This window comes from Arabidopsis lyrata (assembly GCF_000004255.2).
Source record: "Arabidopsis lyrata subsp. lyrata unplaced genomic scaffold ARALYscaffold_6, whole genome shotgun sequence".
Taxonomy (NCBI): Eukaryota; Viridiplantae; Streptophyta; class Magnoliopsida; order Brassicales; family Brassicaceae; genus Arabidopsis; species Arabidopsis lyrata.
The window spans coordinates 20,637,305-20,662,154 of NW_003302550.1; the positions used below are offsets into that span (position 1 = coordinate 20,637,305).

Sequence of the window (24,850 nt, forward strand, 5' to 3'; positions counted from 1 at the left end):
GGTTAACTCCGATCATAAATGATAAATCAGCTAACATAAGATCAAAACGGCTTCATTTAATAGATCTAGAGAGACTTTTTATTTTATAACAGCGATACATTGAACCGGCTAAACCGGAAAGTAGAAGCCTAATACCGGTTGACTCAATTTTAAAAACTGATACATAATCATTTGTACTGGTAGACTTTAGTCTCAAACTTCTGATCTTCTCTCCACCACTGATGAATCCCATGAGCTTGTTTAAAATCTCTTGACGAACTTAAGTTCACCGTTAAAACCGAAGATGGAATCAGATGTACCGGCTCTTTTCCTCCTAATAGCATACCGCCCAACGAGTGCTGTGTTGCTACCCGCTCGACAAACCCGATCCCGATTTCTTCCATCTTGTTTCGGTGCTCGAAGTAACCGATATATTCTGAGCACAAGTGGTCTCCAGGGTTTATGTACAGCCGCGGAAACCAGTCGGATAAGGCTGCAAATGGATCGGATGTTGCGGGTGATGCACGGTCGTTTTGGCTGTATTGTTGGGTGGCTTTTTTGGCTAGAGCAAGTCCAGCTGTGATCACACTTCCTGCATTTTAGATAATAGCTCGGATCAAAGTCAAAACAAATTCCGGTTATTCGGTTTATATATCTATCTCTGGTTATATATATCATATTTCAAAGCCTAATTTGATCAGTATCTTAAAGAATGACACTGAAGAGAAGATTTAAGTTATATACCTGCGATGCGAATCCCATGTTTGATCCTCTTATCCTTGATTTTTTCGATAGGGGCAGACAAAAACGGCGGATTGAAGGCGAAACACTCAGGAAACACTCCGGTTCTAGCGATAGTTTTTCCGGTAAGTAATGCCATGGATGCACCAAGAGAATGACCAGCAAGCCACACATTCGAACCACCAACCGAAGCAACAATATTTCTCACAGCTTGGATAGCTATCTCAAACCGTGTTGTCGTGTGAAGCCCGTTTCTAATAACATGGATGTCATGCTCAATGTCACGGGAAATAGAGTCCACTTTTGTAACTGTTCCTCTGAAAGCAACCACAAAACGCGGACTCAGTTCCAAAGATTTGACAGTTTGAGAGATTAGTTGCGGCGGTTTGTACTCATAGATTCCTCCGAAGATAGAGTTATCCGCATCATCGACAAGCTTTCGAATGAGGCGAAAATGAAAAAACTCAGACCATATTGGAGACAAAGCTAACTCAGGACCGTCCCTTTGTAGCTGACGGTCACGCTCAGCTACATAGATTCCTTGAACCAATGAGCCAGCTACGGATCGCCGATGATGTTCATTAGCCCTGCAAATTCAACAAAACAAATAAATGGAGCATTTTAAACATAAAGGAACAATTTTTCGTGTTTTTAAACACAAGGGTTAGCTCTAAAGTCTAAAACCAATGGTGCCCAAACATTAGCTAACTCAACAAACATTTCATGAACAAAAAGATTCAGTTTTTCGACAAAACAAAATCTCGTAAAATGCATAAGGAGAGTAGAAGAAGTAGATGCAAACCAATCTATGGATGTTAAGTGTAATGGCCCAGTGAGACTGAAATCATCTCTTTCACAAATCATCATTCCTTTCCCCTTCTTCTGTGCCACTAAACATGTTAAAAATGGTATAATCAGATATTAATTCAAAATTAGAGACAATAAATCACATGTAAAATTGTCACTACTAACTAAAATTCCCAATCTCGTTAGAACCCTAACCATAAAATTTGAATAATCTCCTTCACAGAAATGATTTTGGAAACAACCCCAAACACAAACTCAATCTAAGTTTGTGATAATGTCAAAATTAATAATCAAATCCAAATCAATCACATAGAAGAAAGATTCAGATTGTGCATAAACTATTAGTGAAAAACAGAATGAAACTATTGACGAACCTTAAGAGGTTGATTCAGATCTGAAGTTTGGTTACTGTCCAGTGGTTATGTTTATAAAGAGTGTGTGTCTGTGTGTGGGGCTCTTGAACTTCAAAGCTTCTGAAAGATACATTTCAACTATCACCGAACCGAAAACGACGTCGTAACAGCATCAAGGTTCTTCTTGCCATATAAAGCTAAACATTTGCTTTTTATCTTTGATAACAAATCTTTTTTCTTTAAAGGAAGAACAAATGAAAAAAAAAAAAATGAAGAACAAATGAATATTCAATAACATATATTTTTCTATTAATTATTCGTCTGTTTTTTAATATTTTTGGATCATAACATAGGATTTTTTTTTTAACACAGACTGAATATTGATTATAATAATAATACATAATGTCCCTATATTTCCCTAAAATCTGACTCTTCTTTTTCTTGTGGATATTATAATAATTTAGTGTGGATAAATATGTTTTAGCAAAAGAAGAAAACAATTAAGAAAGTTAATGAGAGGAGTCTTCAGAAGAAGAATCATATCCATAAGGATTATTACTGGCCCAGTTCCACAAATCTCTACACATCTCCTCAATTCCATATTTGGCCCTGCATTTGTTACAAATGCAAATTTAGACTATCTCATTTACATATTCACAACTTTTTAGTGTCTAAAATCTAATTTTGTGAAAGTAATCTACTTCTTTTGCCAAAGTTATAGCTTTATATATGTATATATATGACTGAAGAAATGAGCTTACTTCCAATTCAATTCACTTTCTGCTCTTTCCGTTGAGGCGTAAACAACTTCAGCGTCTCCCGGGCGACGTCCAGCGATCACCAGAGGGATTTTCTGATCCATAACAGAGTTCAAAGGTTCAACAAAACATGTCCAAGAATCTAAGATTACAATAAGGTTTCAGATTCTAAAGAAAGTGCTATGTTCTTTTACCTTCCCAGACGCTTTTTCAAAGGCATCAACCATTTCAAGAACCGATGTTCCATTTCCTGTTCCGAGATTGTACACTTCACAACCTGAATACAACAACACACAAACCAAGTTTAGAGATTTAAGGATGATTCTATAGTAGAAGAGAGACAAAAGAGTATAAGCGGAATCATACATACCGATTTTGCAATCTTCTAGCTTACGCAAAGCCGCTATGTGTCCATCAGCTAAATCAATAACATGAATGTAATCTCGAACCTGAAACAAAAAAAAAACACAAAAACGAGATCAACATGTTGAAACAAACCTCTTCTTGTTTATGAAAACATAAAAGATAAACATACACACATACCCCTGTTCCATCTTTTGTATTGTAATCATTTCCAAAGACAGTTAGATGAGGTCTCCTACCAACAGCGACTTGTTGTACAAAAGGCATAAGATTGTTGGGAACACCGCGAGGATCTTCACCAATTTCACCACTAGGATGTGCACCAACAGGATTGAAATACCTAAGCAATATGATCTTCCATTCCGGGTCAGAACCGTATACATCACGGCAGATTTCCTCAATGAATAGCTACAAAAACATCCATAAAAATCTCATTCACACTACATCAACAACAAAACTCAAGTGGGTTTCGTCAAAAAAAACCAACCTTTGTTCGTCCATATGGGTTCAATGCCGAAATAGGAAACTCCTCAGTACAAGGAACTTCCTTTGGAGAGCCATACACAGTGGCTGATGATGAAAACACAAGCTGGAAACAGAGTAGCTAATCATGAGATCGATCGAACAAAGAATAATAATGAATACGAACTTGTTGTGTAGTGGCAAATTACATACATTTTTGCAGCCATGTTGAGCCATAACTTCCAAAAGAGTAATAGTACCAACAAGATTGTTATTATAATAGAGCAAAGGCTTCTCTACACTCTCACCAACTGCTTTAAGTCCAGCAAAATGTATCACTGCATCAAACCTGTAAAATAATAATAATTCCACGTTCATCAATCAATAAACCCAATTATACACTAAAAGATCATTGTTAGTGATAAAGTGAAAAAGCTAAAAGATTTTTGTTTTTTCCTCAATCATACTTAGTTTCTGAGAATATCTTCTCAAGAGCTGGCTTGTCTCGAAGATCCACCTGCAAATTAAGACAAAGCAATCAAGTTTTAACTTTTAACAGTAACTAACAGATTCTTTTGACAGTAACTAAACACAAAACCATCTAAATTCAGAACAAGATTAAACTTACTATGAAATATAAAAATAGAAATTGGGACAATATTAATTAATTTACTCTTTCACATGGTCTTCATGAGGCTTAAACTAATATTTAATACATAAATTATTATTTTGGGATATAAAACTAGAGAGATAAAAAAAAAATTAATCTTGTTTGGAGGATATGAAGCAATAAGTGATACTTGAATAGTTAAAAACGGTACAAAATAAAGATAAAAAGTAGTATAAAAAATTGAAAAATAATGTTTTTGGTATCGTTTTTATGATTGGTAAAAACGGTATACGCCGTACCGTAGTTACCAATCAAAGCAATAATAATACCAAACACAAAAAAAAAAACCAAAATTTTGGAATCAAATTAACAATCATTTTGGAAAATTGATATTTTATTCCTGAATTTAATCCCCAAAAAAACAAAATTCACAAGAAGAGCCCTCGCAGTCAAATCAATGATTAACAAGTCAAATCATAATCCCAATTTCGTTGAAATCATCAACAAGACAAAACACAAATCCTTAAATCACACGTTTCGTAGACCTAGAAAGCAAAATTTCACCAAACCTGGTGGAAGGAGAGGCGTTCGCCGTGTTCAGCGGCGAGTTTCTTCACACGTTCAAGGGAGACGGCGGAGGAATTATCGAGATTATCAACAACTACGACGGAGTAACCACCGAGAAGAAGTTGAAGAACCGTGTGACTACCGATGTATCCAGCACCACCGGTTACTAGAACGTTCTTAGACATCATAGTTACGAAACAGAGCAAAGGATTAAAAAAAAAAACAAAAACAAAAATTGTTTGTAAATGAAAAGATCAAAGAGAAATGTTTTGTGATCTCTCCAGCGAAAAAGTGTTTGGAGGTTTTTGATTTATAGAATCGGTGATGGTTACGTGAATAAGATTGTTACATTAATACTTTAGGCTTAATTTTAAAACGCATATATTATTACGTTTCCAACTAAGGGAATAGAATAATGAAAATGCCACGTGGCGGAATATGGTGTGGTTGTGACGAATATACGAGAGTTTCAGTTATCGCGAAACTACTATTTTCTTAATGAAGCTTGAGGAAATGGTAATTACGGTTTGTTTAGTAATCAGCTGGTTAATAATAATATTAACGGAATCAAAATGAAGCAAAACTGTGGAATTGTTTTATTAACAACTTAAAAATAGTTACAAAATACACGAACTCGTTACTTGTTAAATAAATAAATAATATATTTTAATTATTTCACTAATCAATTGTTTTAGAAAAAACTATTGGGAAATTGTTAAAAATACCCCTTTTGGTGTGTCACTTTTCAAAAATATCCCTTTTAGATGTCTATTTTCAAAAATGCCCCTTTTTAAATCTGAAATTTTTATAAAGTTTTATTAGGTTTATAAGGTACTTATGGATTGTAACTACTACTTGAAGACTCGATCCAAGTTTTATAAGGTGTTTTTAAAGGTTTTACAAGTTATTTTAAAGGATTTTTAAGGTTTTTCAAAGGTTTTACAAGATATTTTAAAGGTTTTTAAAGGTATTTAAAATGCATTTATAAGGTATTTATAAAGTATTTATAAGATTTTAGATACATAGAAATGTAGTTTGTGTATGTTTTAATAATATTACATACATATTTGGTTAAATCTTATATTTTTAAGAGCATTTTTTATAAAGTTTTTAAAAAGGGGTATTTTTGAAAAGTGGCATTGAAAAAGTGGCATTTTTGCAAAAGCCCCAAAACTATTATAGTTGATTAATTGATTTTGCCGAATTAGATCTGATTCTATTACGAAATGTTAGTTTATCTTTTAGTTAATTTAAAACTACAGCTATGTATATTGATGTCAAAAATAAATTTGTACAACTATATTGTTCTTTTTTTTTCAACTATATTGTTCTCCATTAATATTAGTGTTTTAGTATTATTGATATACTTATAGTGTTTTGTTTTTGTATTGCACAAGACATGCATTATCCCTCAAAATGGGGGGGTCACGAGATTTGAGAATATCTTTGCATACTACTTTCCAAGGATGTTATTGTTATAGTATCACATTCTTATATTTTTCATATTATATCTTATAGATCTTTAAGCGATAGCTAATGCGTATTTATTTAATAAGTACTAAGCATGACATGAATTTTTTAAAAAAACAATAAAAAAAATTCCTACCTTAGTTTATGCAGATGGTTGATGATGTCTTTACGGAAAAGGTCTTATGCAGCAAATCGCCTCCGATGCTCGCAGTTGCTCTAGAAGATTACGTACAGGGAGTTTTGGATTTACGCATAAAGCTACTTGTTTATTTCAATTGCTATTCGATGGCCTTTTTGCATTTACATAAAGAGGAAACAAACTTTGAAAAGGCTTGTAATGTCGTGTCCACGCTTTTTGAACGATATAGTCCAATGTCATGGTTCAAGTCGTTTTCTAAATTTACTTCATCCCAAATCACTTCCGCTTCTCAAGCTATAGCGACACTCCTTGCCAAGTGAGATCAAACATACTTGAGAGATGTCTTTTTTTACCGAGGAAAATTTGGATGAATTGTTTAGTTCTTGTATCTAGGAATCTCTTTTTTCAATTAACTTGCTCCTTTTAAATTTGTACTTAAACTATAATTATTCACTGTTGAATTCTTCAAATTTGCTTCAAAAAGAGAAAAAAGGGCCAAATTTGTTTATCATTAAGAATTATGTCACCTTTTCGAGAATAATTAGCAAATATAGGATATATGCGGTTTTGCAGATGTCATGTTTTTTAGTATATTGTTGATGGTCTATTTGAGTAGATAGATGACTCATCATGTGGATTAAAATTCATGAATCAAGTTTTACGAGAGACCAATCCAATATATGAATGGTATAAAGATGTTTGGTTTCGTCATGCCACTCCCTAATACCTTTTCATAGTTTGGATTGTTACGTATAATCGATTTACAACGGACAATAGAATGCTAGTGGAATGTAGAAGGGGATGTGAGTTTCGGATTTTCGATAGAAACAATAGATCACCTATTCTTCTCATATAGCTATTTTTCTCAAATCTTACACGAGTTATGCTTCCAAATCGTTTCACAACAAGCTGAGAAACAGTTATCCCGCTTTTTGTCGACTTGTTTTAGCCACTTTTTTCATGTTCATTCTAAAGTATATCTTACAATTCAAGATTTACAGTTTATGGATAGACAGAAATAGAATAGAGTAACTCCATGACTCCTCGACTCACTTGCCTTATGAAAGAGTAAGAAATAGGCTCAACACCATTCAAATGCAAGGATCATCAACATACGATGGAGGGTTTTGTTATTGGTTCAAACTAATAGCGTCCAAAAATCAATTTTGATGTAAAACTCAATTTCACCTCCACAAGTTTTAGTTTTCTATGACGTATTTTATTGTACAAAATTTTTTGTTGAATATAACTTTACATTCATATAAAAAAAAATCAAATATTACCATTTATTGAAATTGTTGTGTTTTTTTATTATTATATATATTTTTTTGAATAACAGGAGATTCTTGACCAAAATCCGTAATCTTTCCAGGCCCGAAACCACAGCATGTAATACTAGTTTTGTCCCAAACGTCACTCGAACCGGCGACCTCTAAGCTTCGTCTAAGATCTTTACCAGTTGAGCTAACAACACTTGGTTGTGATTTTTTTTGCCACTATAAACATTTTAAATAGCAAAAGTCTTCAAACTTTCTGTATTCTTATTAGTTGGGGTTTCAATATGAAATCTAACTCTAGAAAAAAATCTTTAGTGTTGAATAAAGAATAATTTTTAGAAGCAATAGAGAAGTCCAACACTCCAACCAAGGTGTGTGATAGTGTGGAGTCACTTTCCACTTGTCACAGCAAGAGAGGTCTCAAATTAAATAAATGTATTGAATTTGTATTAAAATCTGGTATAAAAATAAGTAAAGAACAAAAGAGTCAATGTCAAATGCCGACCATGCGAGAGAATACGACCTGAATGATGCTGAATCTTCTTGGGTTACTTAAGATCGAGTTGGTTCAACGGTTAAAACGACGTGTCATTATTTGTGAATCTCTTTCTCAAATATCTCAACAAATACTTTTAATTTATATAAAACAAAGCATGTTTCATCCAAGCATGATAAGCTAAAAAAAAAAAAAAAAACTATCAAACCTCTAAAACCTCAAATATGTTGTTGACTTAACATTTCCAAAAAGAAGATTACTCACGAAAGTCAAGTCATAACAATACTTTACATGTGTTGAAGTAAATACTGAAAGATATGAAACATTTAGAAAATGAGCAATACTTCCGGAGATTTTTACTTTGTCCGTCGGCTTAATTTATCTTGTTTGGACTTTATAGTTCATTCACCTAACACATTAATGTTCCTTGACTCATTTTGTATTGTTTAGCTAGTTATTAGCATCAACACCACAATATAATTATCATCAAAGCTTTTCAACTTTAGGCACTTCAAGATTTAGATAGTTTAACAATGAAATTAATAATTAATTATGGTAGAAAAGAAAGATTAATGTCAATAACTTGCGCCTCAATGGATTGAAAAAGGCTACAAATACTAAAAAGGAAGTGACAATCTTCACTCAAAGAAAAATAGACACCAATTCAGTTGCTCTAGCTTTTTAACACAAATTCAGTTGACTTTTAATTATAATAAGCTCAAGTGCTTACAATTTTGTGCAAGCATTGACTGATATTTTTTTTATAAAGAGATGAAATGGCAAAATGGTCAAAACACACTAAGGACATCCAAGAAGAAGATTCAAGATTTTTTTTTTTTTTTGGCTAGTTTCAAGAAAGAGATTCACATATGAATGTTCTACACCATTGATTCCAAACCAAACTGCATAAGTAGCAAATATATTCACCCTACACGAGAAACACCACTATTCTTGTGGATTATAAATCAGTTAGGGAATCTTGTAGCTCTTCTCACCCACGGGACCATTGAACGCTGCTGATGCTGCAATCCAGCGCCATTGTTGCCTACACTGTTTCTATTGTCTGCAAACCTTCTCATTCTCATTCTCTCTTCCTTCATGTTCGCAAACCGAGAGTCCAGCGTCTGAGGCCATTGTCTCTGCCCACCTCCTCCTCCATTTGCTTGCTTCTGCTCTATCTTCTCCCTTTGCTGCTGCTGCTGTGGCTGTATCGTATTTGCAGATTTAACAACCACTTACAATGTCTTTATGGATATGACCAAATGCTTTCATCATAATGCTCATATAACACACAAGATATGTATATCCGATCAGTTTCCAAGCACGATTGCGTCTGTTATGTTCATTACTCATGATAGGTCATGATCATGAATAACGAATTAAGAAATATATTTGGACTGCGTCACTCAAAGTTTCATCCCATTATATTTCTAGACTACGGTCCTTGCTAACCAAAACCAATCTAAACCTCCTCTTTAGATAAGTCGCACCATCTAAGCCAGTTTATGAATGCAGCAAAGAAAAGAACGAAGGTTTAAGAAGCGGGTCTAATGCAACGTAACAGATGGATATGAATAATTTACCTTAGCGAAAAACCCTCTTTGTGCAGCTCTATTCTGAGTTGGTGGAGTAATAAACCTGCACAAGAGAAAAAGGGTTGGAAAAACTGGAGAAGATTTGCAGGAACAAGCCACTTATATAGAACATGAGGAGTCTAGAGTAAATCAGCTGAGTACTTGCACCAATAAATCAACGTTCTGATACCGAGTTCTTGATAATAAAATTTTAACTTCTTACCACCATAGAAGGATCTAAGAAGAGAGCCATGTAACAACATGAATACAGGATAAAGAAAGAGCCTTTTATAATAGATAAAGAAACACTTCATGATCCTAATGCCCTAACTCCAGTTTCCCAGTAGCTAAAAGAAACAGGGCAATTCTTGAATTTTCCAAATTTTTTAGTTGTTAACTGATCAAGAGTGCATCTGTTCTTGACAAACAAACTTCTTTAAGCATTTATCAGGAATTAAGAGCAGACAGCTTGATAGATGATCCGTCACAACAATTAACAACAATGTTCAATGATGAAGATCCAAGCAACTGAATCCTCATGCTGTCTTAGTAACCCTGCATCTACTTATTCAATGTCACAACAATATACCATCTGACCCAAGCTATACTCTTCAGGTCACAGCAAGACGACAGGACTCAACATTTTGGAAGCTGATATGAATGCAATTGAGTTTCATGGATGGAGTGCGAGAACATCAAAACCCATGTATGATACCATATTGCACCAACTTGCAAAATCTGACAATTAAAACTGACTTCAAGCAACAACAGAGGAAGTCTTGAGCAAACTCCAAAACCAATGACCAGTAATGTCTCTGCTCAATCTGAATGAGCTTGAACTCCTTCCTTTTTCTCAAATCTATCAACCCATTAATGTTCAACTAGATGATATTTTGAGGGACGGTTATACAGTCATCAATCTGATGACCATTCATCATCCAGGAAGGGACTTACAAAACACGAGTATAGAAACCCGTGTTGCTGTCCATCGAAACACCCTATGATAAGAAACTTAGAAGCTTCTAGCACCAGAAATAATCAAAGATCATATAAAGAGCCAATGTCAATAAACAGATCAGAGAAATATCTGTAACAGTCTAGACCTTGATTGATTCGTATTAGTCACCCTTCCAGCATTATAAGGTCTACCACGGAGTTGATGAGCAGAAGCGGCTTTACGAGCAACGGTTGCTGTTACAGGAAACTGGTTTCCGTTCCCTTGGAAATTAGACCTTCTCTTAGCAAAAGCACCCTAAAAATTATGATATAAATCACAAAAACTTCTAAGTGATAAGACAATGAAGCTAAGCCAACAAACTCACGGAGATCACAACAATACTAACCTGTCTAACATCAGACCGAGAGTCCATATAACGCTGTGCTTTCACCGCACTATTCTTCGCAGCACCATTAAATTTCTCCTTTTTATTCTGCTCAAACACAATAACCACATGCCAAATGTTCAGTAGATACATAAAAATGTAAGCTTTATGAAACTAAGTTACATACCGATGCTCTCTGTTTCTTGCCTTTATTCACATTGGTATTGCTCTTTTCCATCTTGATAATTTCATCTATACCCACAAAACAAATATAAATGATCATGAAGCTATAAATCAAAAAAAGGATACATCTTTGTATGAGTAAACAGCATAAACACACCTAAAGACATGTCCATTTTCTTCTCTGTGAGAGCAACAGTCTCCGTAGTAATCGGTTTTTCAGTCGCCATCTTCAAAAAATCAGACATGGGCAACCAAAATGAGATACATAAACCCTAGTACACTCTCTGACTTGAAGTAACATAGAACACCAAAAATCATAAGTTCTTGAATCAAGCAGTAAGGAAATACACAAGAGATAAGCAAACCCTAGTTTTCAAAGATCAAATTGATATGATTCAAGAATCAAATCAAACAAAACCCTAAAACTAAATTGATTCGTGTGAAGAATGGAGGAGAAGCTAAAGAGATGAAATCTTTTACCGATTTGAGGAAGTCGATTGTCTCACACTGAGACCAAAAGGAAAGGGTTTTTTTTTTTGGTGCGACAACGAGTGAAACCAGAGAGAACTGAGTCAACTCGTAAGTACTTCAACGCAGAAACAGCAGATTTTTTAATACATCGAGTGGTCGGCGGATCCCAAATGGCAATTATTGGGAATGCGAAATTAGTGAAATCTAACGAAATTTAATATTCTTTCTGCTTCTAAATAATGTATTTTTAGAGTTTTCATATATATTATAAAAATATATTAAAATGATTATAAATACATTATTTTTTGTAATTTACAATTTTCTATAACAATTTTGAATTTTCTATAACTCTAAACAATAGTATTCAAATATTTTTGTTAAAGTTTACAATTCATCAATAATAACTAATGATATTGCATACAAAACTTAAAAAACTCTATATTTTAATACATTTTTTTTCCTATAAAATACATTATTTAGGAACAGGTGAATATTTATTTTTGGCAAAAATAGTCGATTATTATAAATCTAAAGTGGTAGCAGTTAAATTTGAAAAAGATGGTTTGCATAATAACTAAAAATTTGTAGAACTCCCTTTTTTATGGGATTCCATCGCTCTTGGAACAGATGATATAAGATCTTACTAAAATAAAAATCTCCTTTGACTTAAAGTCGGCCATTGATCGTTGGCCTGATGGTTTTGCTAGGAACGCTAGCTCATGGCAGGAAATCATACCTTGCCTGATTCTCCTGCGTAGGAGAGCCCAGGCCTCTTCTCTTTTCCGCACCAATCTTAATTGCGGAAGATGTCTTATCACGGGGTCTTACCCGGCTTAAAGCCAAGGCGCAGGAGTAGTCCTATCCGCCCATTCACAATACCTTAAAAATTTATGAAGAGTTGATTAATTAACTATAGACTAATTAAAAACCATATTTGTCCTTTGAAATTATTATTTAAAATAATTTACGAAACTATTTAAGATTACGCAATATTTTTTATATATTAATATATATAAATAAGGGTAATATTAGTAGATAGCCAAATTGGACACATAAATTAAGAAACTAGCAGAGAGAAAATTTTCTGTCGGAAAACAGCATGGACCCACCTTGTCTGAGGATGTGAAATAACAAAACCATCCTCCGTTTGTTTTGAGATCTACAGTAGGCGATATTGTTTCGTGATATTTTTCAAAATAGCACGTAAGATCTAAATTTCACATGTTATATTTAACTAAAAGACATGCTTTTTTAAAAAACGTAATGAATTTTTAAAAAAAACATTGTTACGGAAAAATTAAACTTGAATAGAATCTTTTTATAAAGAAATAACATGTGATCTTAATAAAAACCTTGAATTACTAGAAAATAAGAATTTTTTTTTAAAGAAATCACATGTGATCATAATAAAAAACGTGTATTACTACAAAATAACATGATAGAGAAAGATATTAAACTAAATAGAGTGTTTTTTTCAAAGAAATAACATGTGATCTTAATAAAAACCGTGAATTACTATAAAATAAGAATCTTTTTTTTAAAAAAATCACATGTGATCATAATAAAAAACGTGTATTACTACAAAATAACATGATAGAGAAAGATATTAAACTGAATAGAGTGTTTTTTCAAAAAAACAACATGTGCTCTTTATAAATAACGTGTAATACCGGAAAATAATATGATAAAAAGAGATATATTATTCTATCACATGTAATTCGAGAAAAAAACATGTTATAAGGGCATGTATGTAATTACACGTGGTTTCCGACATCATACAGACAAGTTAATGTAGCTCATGACTATTTTCTTAATTATCTTCAAAAATTTGGCTATTTTGTGCATATTCTCTATAAACAATAACATCTTTTAAAATTTATAGCCATCATTTAAGATGATGTCTTTTCCGAAAGAGTAGCCAGCGTTCGCGACATACTTGGATGCGATTCAAAGCGACAAAGAAGAGTTTGATTTATTTACTTTATCTTTAATTTTACGAAATTCGAATATGAAAGCGGATAAAGTGGCACAAACTGTTCGTACCCAACTGCGTTTTACTACTTATGTAAACAATATTCTACGGCATTGGCTCATTTGAGTCAATCTAATAAAGTTGTTGACAAAAGAAAAATTTATAAAATTATTAAAACCAGTTTCCTAGTTTTTATATATTTTGAAGCAATAATGTTGTGCTTAAAAAGATTCGACATCATAGTGACAAAAGCGTTTATTTGTGAAATCTCAATCACTCATTTTGAAATGCCATTAATCCTTCTAGTTGCCATTTATTGCCAAAAAGTTATGGTCGTATGAACTTTACTTGTCTGACCTAAGATAAGAATAATCAAAGCTTTCTTCATGTTTTTTCTTTTTTTTTTCTTCATGTTGATTGGAGACTTTTGTGTTTTATAATTAATCTTGTGTTGCAGGAGCCAAAAGAAAAAAAAAAACATAAACAAACACAAAGAAATTGTAAAGACGTGGGAACTATAGAAATCACTCATCTTGAAATGTCATTAATAACCTATCTAGTTATCATATTATTGCTAGAAATAAGTGGTCGTATGGACTTAGTTGACCTGAAAATAAGAATAGTCAAAAGTCTTTCTATGGAAAATGAGTGCTCTGAAATTAGCCTAATAAAAGTCTTAGTGTTTAATTTGTAGGTCAGTTTGTTTGTGTTCCTAGCTAGAGCGTGGAGCCGTGGATGACTAGTGAAGCTATGTCGATTGTCGTGGATGTCAGTAGAGTATCAGATGTGGTAGCTCAAGACGCAAATATCTACGAAAGATTGAAGAAGGCGGCTCAAGTTGGAGATATAGAAAGACTCTACGAGTTGATAGCAGAAGTTCCAAACATTTTGGATCACTTTGATAAACTGTCTTTTTGTGAGACGCCACTACACATTGCAGCTGAAAAAGGGCAAACTCATTTCGCCATGGAACTAATGAATCTTAAGCCGTCACTTGCTTTGAAGCTAAACGTGTCAGGTTTAAGCCCAATGCATTTAGCCTTACAAAACAACCACATTCGAACGGTGAGAGGGTTAGTGGCAATCAACAGCAGCTTAGTTAGCATTAAAGGAAGAGGAAGGATTACTCCTTTGCATTATGTGGCTCGAATAGGTGATGTGGAATTGTTAAGTGAGTTCTTGTTTGCTTGTCCTTCTTCTATAAACGATTTGACGATTAAGTGTGAGACAGCTGTGCACATTGCTGTGAGAACCACCAATTTATGGCGTTTAAGGTTTTATTGGGATGGATTAAGAGAGTAAACAGGAAGGAAATACTTGACTGGAAGGATGAAGATGGTAACACAGTCTTCCATATCGCTGCATCGATAAATCAGACTGAGGTAAAAGATGTTCTCTTATCATTTAGTTTCTTATTCTCCTTGAAATGCTTGTTCAGACATTTTTGTTTGTATGCTCCCATGACCTTAGTATAGGCATCTTATTCTTATCAATTTTTGCAGGTCATGAAGTTGCTGCGTAAAACCGTAAAAGTAAAAGCCAGGAACTTGGATGGCAAAACCGCTATGGACATACTTCAAACTCACCAATCTCCTTGTTTCCCTGTAGCAAGAAAACTTCTAAAAAGTGCTAAAGAAAGACTATTTTGTGGTTCCACAACGACTCTTGCGGAATATTTGAGCAAAAATCTATCGTTTATTGAGAAACGGAACAATCTCTTGGGGCTGAGCAATTTGAGCATGACTAAAGACAGGTCTATAAACGCTAGTGACCCTCGCAATGTAATACTTGTGGTGGCTATACTCATAGTAACCGCTACATACCAGGCTGGTCTCAGTCCTCCCGGCGGGTTTTGGCAGGATAATTCTTCAGAGCATGAAGATTACAATAGTCATCACACCGCTGGGCAGATGACTATGTCGTTCTTCGATGCCTTTTTCTTTATTAGCCTCAACGGATTTGCCTTCGTATCATCTCTATATGTGATAATAATCATCACAATTGGACTCCCCAAGTGGAAGTTAATCTATGGTTCAATGGCGGCTTTAAGTATCGCTACTTTAGCATCATACAGCACTATATTCCCGGATCCATATGGCCTATATTGGAATATCGCAGCGTTCATCGTCCCCTATACATACCCATTGATTATAGGAATCATGATGTTTGCTACTTTCATGGCATTCATTGTTGATAAACGTCGTCGGCACCAAGTAGACTTCCCAGCGAGCTGCTTCAGCTCATCTCAGGAGCTGTGAAGGTATAAGTGTTATACGTAGACGGAGGCTGTCTAAACCTTTTGAATTTGTGTTGCTTTGTTAGAGTGTACTGTCATTATTACGGTATAAAATAGTTATTCTCCTTAAACCATTTGAAACAAGAGAGAAGAATTGAACAATATAGATTCAAAAACTAATCATCCCATACTTTATTACTTTTGCTCCGATAACTGAGTTTACCGGGAAAATCAAAACCCGGAATGTGTTTGTATCTGTAATAATTGTCTCGTTTTTATTGTATGGGTAAGTTAAGAAAAAAAAACAATGGTCTTGACATGTCTCCATGAGAAGCTTACTGTCATAGTGGGATTTAGTTGTCGCCATAGAGCCACTTCTCAGAGTTACTGGTGTAAGAAACAAGTTCTTGAGGCTTAAACCACAGACTGATCTCATCCTTTGCTGTCTCTGGTCCATCACTTCCATGGATTATGTTCCTGCAATTTCACATTTCAATCACCAAATCTTCCAAAATGTTCTAATGCGAAATGAAAAAGAGAGAGAAAAACAAAACATACCTGCCAACAGTAACTGCAAGATCTCCTCGGATTGTTCCAGGCTCAGATTTCTGAGGATCGGTGGCTCCAATCAGTTTACGTCCGTATCTGATCACACCATCTCCTTCCCAGACCTAAAAACGAGTCAATATTAGTCCATTTTCTTTGAGTTTGTTATCAAATTGCAAAAGTTGAATTAAGAGTTTCTCTTATCTTACCATGGCAATAACAGGACCAGAGCTAAGGAAGTCACACAAGCCATTGAAGAAAGGTCTTTCCTTAAGATCATGGTAATGCTTCTGTGCAAAATCTTTGGAAGGGACAATGACTTTGATACCAACAAGCTTGAATCCCTTGCGTTCGAATCGAGAAATGATTTCTGATATCTGAGATGGTATTTAGACATATGATTAAGAAAACTATAACAACTGAGACCAATCAAGTCTAAGCAAAAACCAAGCTTTTCTTTTTATTACCAGTCCTCGCTGCACTCCATCAGGCTTGATAGCGATAAAAGTTCGTTCCATCTGATTAAAACAGAAATGTTCAGCAACAACGATTACTAGAGATCAGGGATACATAGGAGAGAAATACTAAAAATGGTTTAATCTTATTACCTCAGCAGCAAGAACCTCTTGATCTTGAATCATATAGGCTATAACAGAAACAATAGAACATAACATCGGTCAATACTTCACGATTTTTAAAACTAATGGAGTCTAAAAGATTCGAAATTTATCCTATTCTAATCAAACTAACATGTGATTTGGCTACATTTTTCGATATATTCAAAGAACGAGGCTAAAAACCTGCAGCAGGAAGAGCTAAGAGTCCAGTGATCCAACTCTTAGAGGAAACACCAGAACCTGATGATCTTACAAAGTTAGATGCATACAAAGGAATCTTCCCCGACGCCGAAACCGCTGCCGCAGCACCAATGGCTCTTCCTTCTGAAAAACCAATCATCCCCAAATCAAGAAATAAGAATCATCAGATCTTAAAAAGCTAATTTGATTAGAACCTTAACTATTATAATCCCAAATTCAGATTCTTTCTTCCAAGAACAACACACAAGAGCATAATGATCCCATCACTGAATCAAATCTCATCAGATTTATATCAATTTTCTCAAAAACCCACAAATGAAAATCAAATTCTGAATCAATCAATCGATTTCACGAAGAATCAAAAACAGAGAGAAGATTGTGAACGTACCGGAGAAGAAACGAGCATTTTTAGCTGAAGAAAGAAGAGATTTGGCTGCTTTGGAAGCAGATCTGCAGATTTGGGAGCTCATTTTTTTGTTTTGCAGAGAGAGAGTGATGAAGTGAAACTGAAGCCTTGGAAAATGTGGAGATGATGAGGTTTTGTTGGGTCGGGTTTTTATAATAGCCCACGTGTTTCGGGTCGGGTTTTTATCGGATTCGGGTCAGAAACCCTACCCAAAGAGTAAGTAGTAGGCAGAAAGAATTATCACGAGTCACGTATTTGGTAAAACGTATGTGTTATGTGGACTTAGTCATCATAGATTCACAACTTTAATTTATAATTTTTTTGTTTTCTTTTTATCTTTGTTTCTAGAAACACAATACAAAAGATTTGCAACTGGGAAAATTATTGAGGAGTATTATGTAAATATTATATAGTTATGATTGTGTTTCCATTTACGATTCGGTTGTATCTTGTATATCAAGTCTAGAATATTCTAGTAGGGTTCACAAGCGATGTATATATACTCTAGTTGAATATCAATACAACTATCTCTTTCTCGCCATCCTTTCATGGTATCAGAGCAGGTTTCTTAAAAAAAAAAAAAAAAAAAAAAAAAAAAAAAAAAAATTCGAGAGAAGAACAGAGAGATCGATGGCAACAAAACCAAAGAATACAACATTCGCGCTAGCGGAAGGCAGCGGAGGTGGTGCGACAGTGACGGAGAACGCGAGGTTGTCTCCGTTTTATCTCCATCCTTCGGATGGACCCGGAAATTTGATAACAACGGTGCAGCTACGTGGAGACAACTATGAGGATTGGTCCAGACACGTGCGAAATGCTTTGAGGACTAAGAGGAAGCTAGGGTTCATAGATGGAACCCAACCAAAACCTATGAAGAAAGAAGAAATCGAACAGTGGGAAGTTGTTAATTCCATGCTTGTAGCATGGATCATGAATACCATTGAACCAACGCTCAAAACGTCGATTTCGATGGTCGATGAGGTGAAGTTTTTATGGGATGATTTGAAATTGCAATTCTCGGCTGGGAATGGGCCAAGAATGAGTGAATTGCGTGCAGATTTGGCGAATTGTAGACAACTTGGAGACAGCGTGATGGTGTATTACGGCAAGCTTAAAAAGATGTGGGATGAACTTGCAGTCTATAAACCAATTCGCTCATGTTCTTGTGGAGAACTTGCGAAACAACTGGAAGAAGATCGTGATGAGGAACGTACTAATACGTTTCTTAATGGGTTGGGACAGTACGCTCTACTATAACAAGCATCGAGCCACTTCCCAAACTTTCCCAAGTTTATCAACGTATTATTCGAGAAGAAAGACAACAAAATATGATGCGTGGTAGAGAAGAACAAACCGATGCGGTTGGCTTTGCTGTTTCTGCTGGGAATCGAGCACACTCCTCTTACGTGAACGACCGAGAAAAAGACGTAACTTGCACACACTGTGGAAAATATGGTCATGCTAAGTCTGATTGCTATCAGATTAAAAGTTTTCCGGAGTTGTGGGGAGATAGAGGTCGAAATAACTATGGAAGAGGTGCTCGCGGGGGACGTTCTGGTCGCGGAGGAGGCATGGTCGGACACTCTGCTGGACGAGGACGTGGAATGACGGCAGCAGGGAGAGCTCATGTTGCATATGCTGGCCACGCAGCCCAACATGGTCCGATTGCATCTGCAGGAAACGGTGCCAAGAAAGAATTGGACCGTGATTCTCTTCCAAACTTGACAGATGATCAATGGACTGCGGTTGTGAAGTTTCTCAATACCAAGCAACCAGATTCTGTTGACACCTTGAGTGGTAAGAAAGATCGGGTTGAATTTATTATTGATACAGGGGCTTCACATCACATGACGTGGAGTTTGAGTCTCTTGTGTGATGTTATTGATATTTTGCCATGTTCGATTGGTCTTCCTGATGGAGATTGGGCAATGGCAACTAAACAAGGCGATCTTTGCTTAGGAGGAGATCTTTGGCTCCGTGGAGTTTTATATTCTCCGGATTTAAAATGTTCCTTAATATATGTGGCAAAGTTGCTTAAAACAATTAAAGGATCAATCACATTTACTGAAGATTTATGTGTTTTGCAGGACCGTACCTCGAAGACGCTGATTGGCGCTGGTGAAGAGTGCGGAGGGGTCTATGTGTTTTGCGGTGTTATTGGTGCTCAAGCTCATACGGCAACGGGTTTACGAGCATGTGATCTTTGGCATCGTCGTTTAGGACATCCTTCTAATAGGATTTTATCGTTTTTATCCAGTTATGTTGATGTTGGGAAAATTGTTGAGACATAAGTGATTTGTGATACTTGTTGTCGGGCTAAACAAACCCGTGATTCTTTTTCTGAAAGTTCTAATAAAGCTGCCGAATTATTTGCATTGATTCATTGTGATATTTGGGGACCGTATCGTACTGTCTCGTCTTCGGGAGCTGCTTATTTTCTCATAATTGTGGATGATTATTCCCGTGCAGTGTGGATTTTTCTGTTACAGGAGAAGCGTGAGGTGGCGGATACTATTCAAAAGTTCTGTGCAATGGTTACAAGACAGTTTGATAAGAAGGTGCGGATTGTTCGGAGTGATAATGGGCTCGAGTTTATGTGCTTAAGCCATTTTTCGAGAAAGAAGGAATGTTACATCAAACATCTTGTGTCTATATGCCACAGCAAAATGGACGTGTTGAGAGAAAACATCGATATATATTAAATGTCTCTCGCTCACTCATGTTTCAAGCTAGCTTACCAATTCGTTTTTGGGGGGAGTGTGTCCTAGCTGCGGCTCATTTCATCAATAGAACACCGTCAAATTTGCTGCAAGGTAAGACACCTTATGAAATGTTGTATCGAACAACCCCTAAGTTTGATATGTTGAAAGTGTTTGGATGCTTATGTTATGCACATTCGAAGTCCAGAGACAAAGATAAGTCTGGTGAGCGTAGCAGAAGTTGTGTGTTCGTCGGATATCCATATGGGCAGAAAGGTTATCGTGTTTTTGACATTGCGAAGGAAGAATATTTTGTATCCCGTGATGTTGTGTTTCATGAACAAGAATTTCCCTTTGCTAAGTCTAGTGATTCAACTTCACCACTTCCGTTAGGTATGTTAACAACAAAATTTTTTGATGATGAACATGTGGTGCCAACTCCTAGTGTACCACAGGATGTTCCTGTTGAAGATGCTGCAGATAGTTCCTCTGCAGAAGCCAGATCGATCGATCAGCCGGAGGGACCGATCGATCCGCCACAAGACTCACCAGCCTGCACGACACCCGCATCTACTGGATCGATCGATCCTGATACTCGATCGGTCGATCCCAGTACACCACAGGTCGATCTGCATGTTACTGTTGCGGCTGATCGTTCCAAGGGGGAGAAACTTCAGGATGCTGCTCATTCTTCTTTACAAACTGAGATTCCTGAGTTGGCAGGTAAACGTCAAATTAATATTCCTAAGAAGTTGAATGACTATGTCCTCTACACGACACAATGCACTACTGACCCCTCCCCTCGCACTACTGCTACAGCGTCTTCTCCCTCAGGTATGGTCCCTTATCCGATCTCGAATTATGTTTCATGTGAACGGTTCTCTGATAAACACCGGGCTTTTCTTACTACTATCACCTCCAAGTCAATACCAAAGTCTTATGCAGAAGCAGTTTTAATACGAGTTTGGTGTGATGCGATGGGAGGTGAGATCAAAGCTCTTGAAGAAAATGATACTTGGTACTTAACGGATCTTCCTCCGGGAAAGAAGGCTATTGATTGTCGGTGGGTCTATACGATTAAATATAATGCTGATGGGACGGTGGAGCGTTATAAGGCACGATTAGTTGCTCGGGGCGATAGACAAGTTGCGGGCAAAGATTTTGATGAGACTTTTGCTCCAGTTGCTAAAATGACTACGATAAGGCAGTTTTTTAAAGTTGTTGCTGTCAAAGGCTGGGAGGTGCACCAAATGGACGTTCACAATGCATTTTTGCATGGAGATTTAGATGAGGAGGTGTATATGAAGTTACCTCCGGGTTTTCACTCTTCTAATCCGAACAAGGTATGTCGTCTCCGCAAATCATTATATGGTTTACGTCAGTCACCGCAGTGTTGGTTTGCCAAGCTTACCACTGCATTACTTGGTTATGGATTTGTTCAAACAAAGACGGATTACTCTTTGTTCTATCTTGCCCGTGGTAAAATTCGGCTTTATGTGATTGTCTATGTGGATGATTTGGTAATTGGTGGAAATGATCATGCGGATATATCTCGTTTCAAAAGATACTTAAGTGAATGTTTTCACATGAAAGATTTGGGTCCTTTGAAATATTTTCTTGGTATTGAAGTTGCACGATCTCCGGAAGGTATTTATTTATCCCAACGAAAATATGCCCTTGATATTATTGATGAGTGTGGTCTCTTGGCGGGAAGACCGGTTTCTGCACCGCTTGAGCAAAATCACCGTCTCCTACTTGATGATGATAGTCCGTTGTATTCTGATCCGGTCCAATATCGCCGCCTTGTTGGTCGACTTGTTTATCTTACAATCACACGTCCAGAGCTCTCTTATGTGGTTCATGTTTTAGCTCAATTTTTACAACAACCTAAGGTGAAGCATTGGGACGCAGCCACCCGAGTTATTCGTTATTTGAAAGGGAGTCCGGGACAAGGACTTTTATTGTCAACAAAAAGTGATCTCCGCATTACGGCATACTCCGATTCGGATTGGAATCATGTCCTCTTACAAGACGCTCAATTACGGGTTATGTCGTTTTACTAGGAGGATCTCCCATTGCTTGGAAAACCAAGAAGCAAAAGACTGTTTCTATGTCTTCTGCGGAAGCAGAATATCGTGCAATGAGCTATGCGACTCGGGAGTTGAAGTGGGATCGTGAATTGCTCTCATGTTTTGGTATTCCTCATCATGATCCGATACTACTATATTGTGATAGTCAAGCCGCTTTGCATATTGCTGCCAATCCGGTTTTCCATGAACGTACTAAGCATATTGAAGCGGATTGTCATTTTATTCGGGATGAGATAGTGGCAGGTGTTTTGGCTACCAGGAAAATACACACTTCCAACCAGATTGCAGACATGCTTACGAAGGCACTTGGCTCTTCGCAACTAGATCATCTACTTCGCAAGCTGGGCATTCGGGACCTTCATGCGCCAACTTGAGGGGGAGTATTGAGGAGTATTATGTAAATATCATATAGTTATGATTGTGTTTCCATTTACGATTCGGTTGTATCTTGTATATCAAGTCTAGAATATTCTAGTAGGGTTCACAAGCGATGTATATATACTCTAGTTGAATATCAATACAACTATCTCTTTCTCGCCATCCTTTCAAAAATCACCATTACCACCAGCAACTGCTCGTAATCTCGACAAACAGGTTCGAAATCGGATCTCCTATATATATGGGCAAGGAGATAGAAGATATAATGGATGTATGGAAGTTTGGTTTGCTTCAAGATAAGCATAAAGAATAAGTAGCCTTATGAGATGTATACAAAACTTTTAACCAATCGTTACACTTGATGTAAAAACGTTTTTTTCGAATAAATTTTACATTTTATTCCAAAAAAAAAAAAGATTTACAACAATTTTCATTAAATCCAGTTTTATGTGAATGAGAATATCGATAGAAACACAATAGTTGATTTATTGAACAATTTTGTAAGAAATGAGGTATCTACTACACCTATTTGCTTCAAGCTAATTCTTTAGCAAGGGACATTGTCAAAAATGTGATTCGGGATGCTTTAGATCACATTGGATTGACCAGTTTGGCTTCACTCTCGCATTAGAGAAGAAAGACATGTTTAGTTTTCTCCTTTTTTTTCATTGATTTTATATTGTTAAGTTTATGCTCTGTTTATAGCTCTGTTTTTGCATTTTTATGCTATGTTTTAAAGTCGCTTAATTTAATTAATAATGACAAAAAAAAATAAACTACACCTTTCAAGATCATAAATGGAAGATAAAGAGCATAGCATAACAATCTTATAACATACTTCAACACAAATTTTCTTGTCCCAATGTATATTTGGGAAAAAGGTTTTCACTTTTAATACATAGAAAGGAAATTAAGAAAGAGATCGTTCAGCTTTTATTTTTGACCACAGAACATAAAAGATAGATAAATCAGCTTTAGTACTTGAGACCAAGATTGAGCTCAAGCCTCAAGGGACACACTCTCAGCATTAGTACCATCATTGTTGTTAGCACCATTGTCCTCTTCATTTCCCCCAATTCCATTCACTCCAATCTACCACCAAAAATCGTTAATGAGATGGATATGTAGCAGCAAAAAAGTTAACCTATGTTTGGACTTGTCAATATATAAAATATTTTTCTCCTCGAAGGGTAGAAAAATAAGTTTCAAAGACACATGTTTGAGATTTTTTGGTGTCACTATTAGAGGAAAGAGTTGTATATAAATCCTCTCTTACTAGAAACTTTTATGGTATTTTCTATATAAAATCATCCATCTTCATATGCAACAAGTCTACACAGTTATGTCTCTAGGGTCTACATGCATGTATATATCATGATTGTAACTTAAAAATTGCAAATAAATCCTTACCTTTGATGATTGATAGAGACACTTGCAAGAAACTTCTCTAGTCCCATTACTTGATTCTCCAACTTCGATTATGCTTTTATGCATCTCCTCTTCTTGACTACAATAAATCATTAAAACTTGTATTACTTTTGAAAATGAAATACAAGTTTGTTAAACCATTATTACTTAACTAGTTTACGAACCTTTGTTGCTTTGGGATAGGGTTGACAATTTTTTGAAGACGTTCATATTGACGAAGGTGTAACTGTGTTTGCCTCCAAATCACTTCTCTTATTAGTCTATCCCTCAAATTGGCTTGCATCTCCTCTACCATAGGATTACATTTATGTGTATTTTATATAAATTTTATGCACACATAAAAATAGTCAATTTCCAACACAAGCATCTTTATATAACTAAAATTTTAAAGTCCAAGTATATTTATTTACCTTGTTTGCGCTCTTCCTGTCTGTACATCTTTTCAAGGCAAATAAAATAAAGTTGGTTTAAATACACAAGCCAAAAATATGACACTATATGATGCATATATAGTGATAGGTAGATATTAAATGATATTGCTATATCTATGTTAAAACCTGGAGATGACTCTTCACTTGTGATATTGTGAGTCCTCTCACATTCATTTTCTTTAGAATATAATTTGGAGTTGCCTCTGCAATTTGAAATAGTTAAATACCATTCTCTATTTACTTTAAAAACTGAAATAAGGAAATTATTTAACAT

At 35.7% G+C, this 24,850-nt stretch overlaps 6 protein-coding genes across 7 annotated transcripts; 1 reads left to right on the plus strand and 5 right to left on the minus strand.

Moving 5' to 3' along the window:
- Window positions 1–36: 36 nt before the first annotated feature.
- Window positions 37–2,114, minus strand: LOC9310726 (GDSL esterase/lipase At4g10955). The gene is made up of 4 exons (XM_002874613.2): window positions 1,902–2,114; window positions 1,523–1,610; window positions 724–1,307; window positions 37–571 (listed from the first exon to the last, which is right to left on the minus strand). The coding sequence occupies exons 2-4, from the start codon at window positions 1,585–1,587 to the stop codon at window positions 168–170; spliced, it is 1,053 nt and encodes a 350-aa protein (XP_002874659.1). The 5' UTR covers window positions 1,588–1,610; window positions 1,902–2,114; the 3' UTR covers window positions 37–167.
- A 121-nt stretch (window positions 2,115–2,235) lies between these two features.
- Window positions 2,236–4,958, minus strand: LOC9310727 (UDP-glucose 4-epimerase 5). Its single transcript, XM_002874614.2, has 9 exons — window positions 4,643–4,958; window positions 3,931–3,980; window positions 3,677–3,812; window positions 3,489–3,590; window positions 3,182–3,409; window positions 3,009–3,087; window positions 2,833–2,915; window positions 2,642–2,733; window positions 2,236–2,489 (listed from the first exon to the last, which is right to left on the minus strand). Exons 1-9 carry the CDS (start codon window positions 4,826–4,828, stop codon window positions 2,390–2,392), a joined length of 1,056 nt encoding a protein of 351 aa, XP_002874660.1. The 5' UTR covers window positions 4,829–4,958; the 3' UTR covers window positions 2,236–2,389.
- Window positions 4,959–8,838: 3,880 nt separating this feature from the next.
- Window positions 8,839–11,750, minus strand: LOC9310728. The gene is made up of 7 exons (XM_002874615.2): window positions 11,582–11,750; window positions 11,259–11,328; window positions 11,106–11,170; window positions 10,940–11,026; window positions 10,700–10,848; window positions 9,606–9,660; window positions 8,839–9,227 (listed from the first exon to the last, which is right to left on the minus strand). The coding sequence occupies exons 2-7, from the start codon at window positions 11,326–11,328 to the stop codon at window positions 8,988–8,990; spliced, it is 666 nt and encodes a 221-aa protein (XP_002874661.1). The 5' UTR covers window positions 11,582–11,750; the 3' UTR covers window positions 8,839–8,987.
- A 3,037-nt stretch (window positions 11,751–14,787) lies between these two features.
- LOC110227698 lies at window positions 14,788–15,914 on the plus strand. The gene is made up of 2 exons (XM_021022959.1): window positions 14,788–14,926; window positions 15,047–15,914. Exons 1-2 carry the CDS (start codon window positions 14,807–14,809, stop codon window positions 15,800–15,802), a joined length of 876 nt encoding a protein of 291 aa, XP_020878618.1. The 5' UTR covers window positions 14,788–14,806; the 3' UTR covers window positions 15,803–15,914.
- Window positions 15,915–15,944: 30 nt separating this feature from the next.
- On the minus strand, window positions 15,945–17,760 carry LOC9310729 (nucleoside diphosphate kinase III, chloroplastic/mitochondrial). The gene is made up of 7 exons (XM_021022960.1): window positions 17,533–17,760; window positions 17,127–17,267; window positions 16,935–16,972; window positions 16,794–16,844; window positions 16,536–16,703; window positions 16,339–16,451; window positions 15,945–16,257 (listed from the first exon to the last, which is right to left on the minus strand). The coding sequence occupies exons 1-7, from the start codon at window positions 17,612–17,614 to the stop codon at window positions 16,134–16,136; spliced, it is 717 nt and encodes a 238-aa protein (XP_020878619.1). The 5' UTR covers window positions 17,615–17,760; the 3' UTR covers window positions 15,945–16,133.
- Window positions 17,761–23,633: 5,873 nt separating this feature from the next.
- On the minus strand, window positions 23,634–24,757 carry LOC9310730. 2 transcript variants are annotated; one of them, XM_021020613.1, is made up of 4 exons: window positions 24,556–24,757; window positions 24,310–24,433; window positions 24,128–24,224; window positions 23,634–23,809 (listed from the first exon to the last, which is right to left on the minus strand). In XM_021020613.1, the coding sequence occupies exons 1-4, from the start codon at window positions 24,650–24,652 to the stop codon at window positions 23,717–23,719; spliced, it is 411 nt and encodes a 136-aa protein (XP_020876272.1). In that variant the 5' UTR covers window positions 24,653–24,757; the 3' UTR covers window positions 23,634–23,716. The 2 variants fall into 2 exon arrangements, with proteins under 2 accessions (XP_020876272.1, XP_020876273.1); XM_021020614.1 differs by having other exon boundaries at window positions 24,310–24,574.
- Window positions 24,758–24,850: the final 93 nt, after the last annotated feature.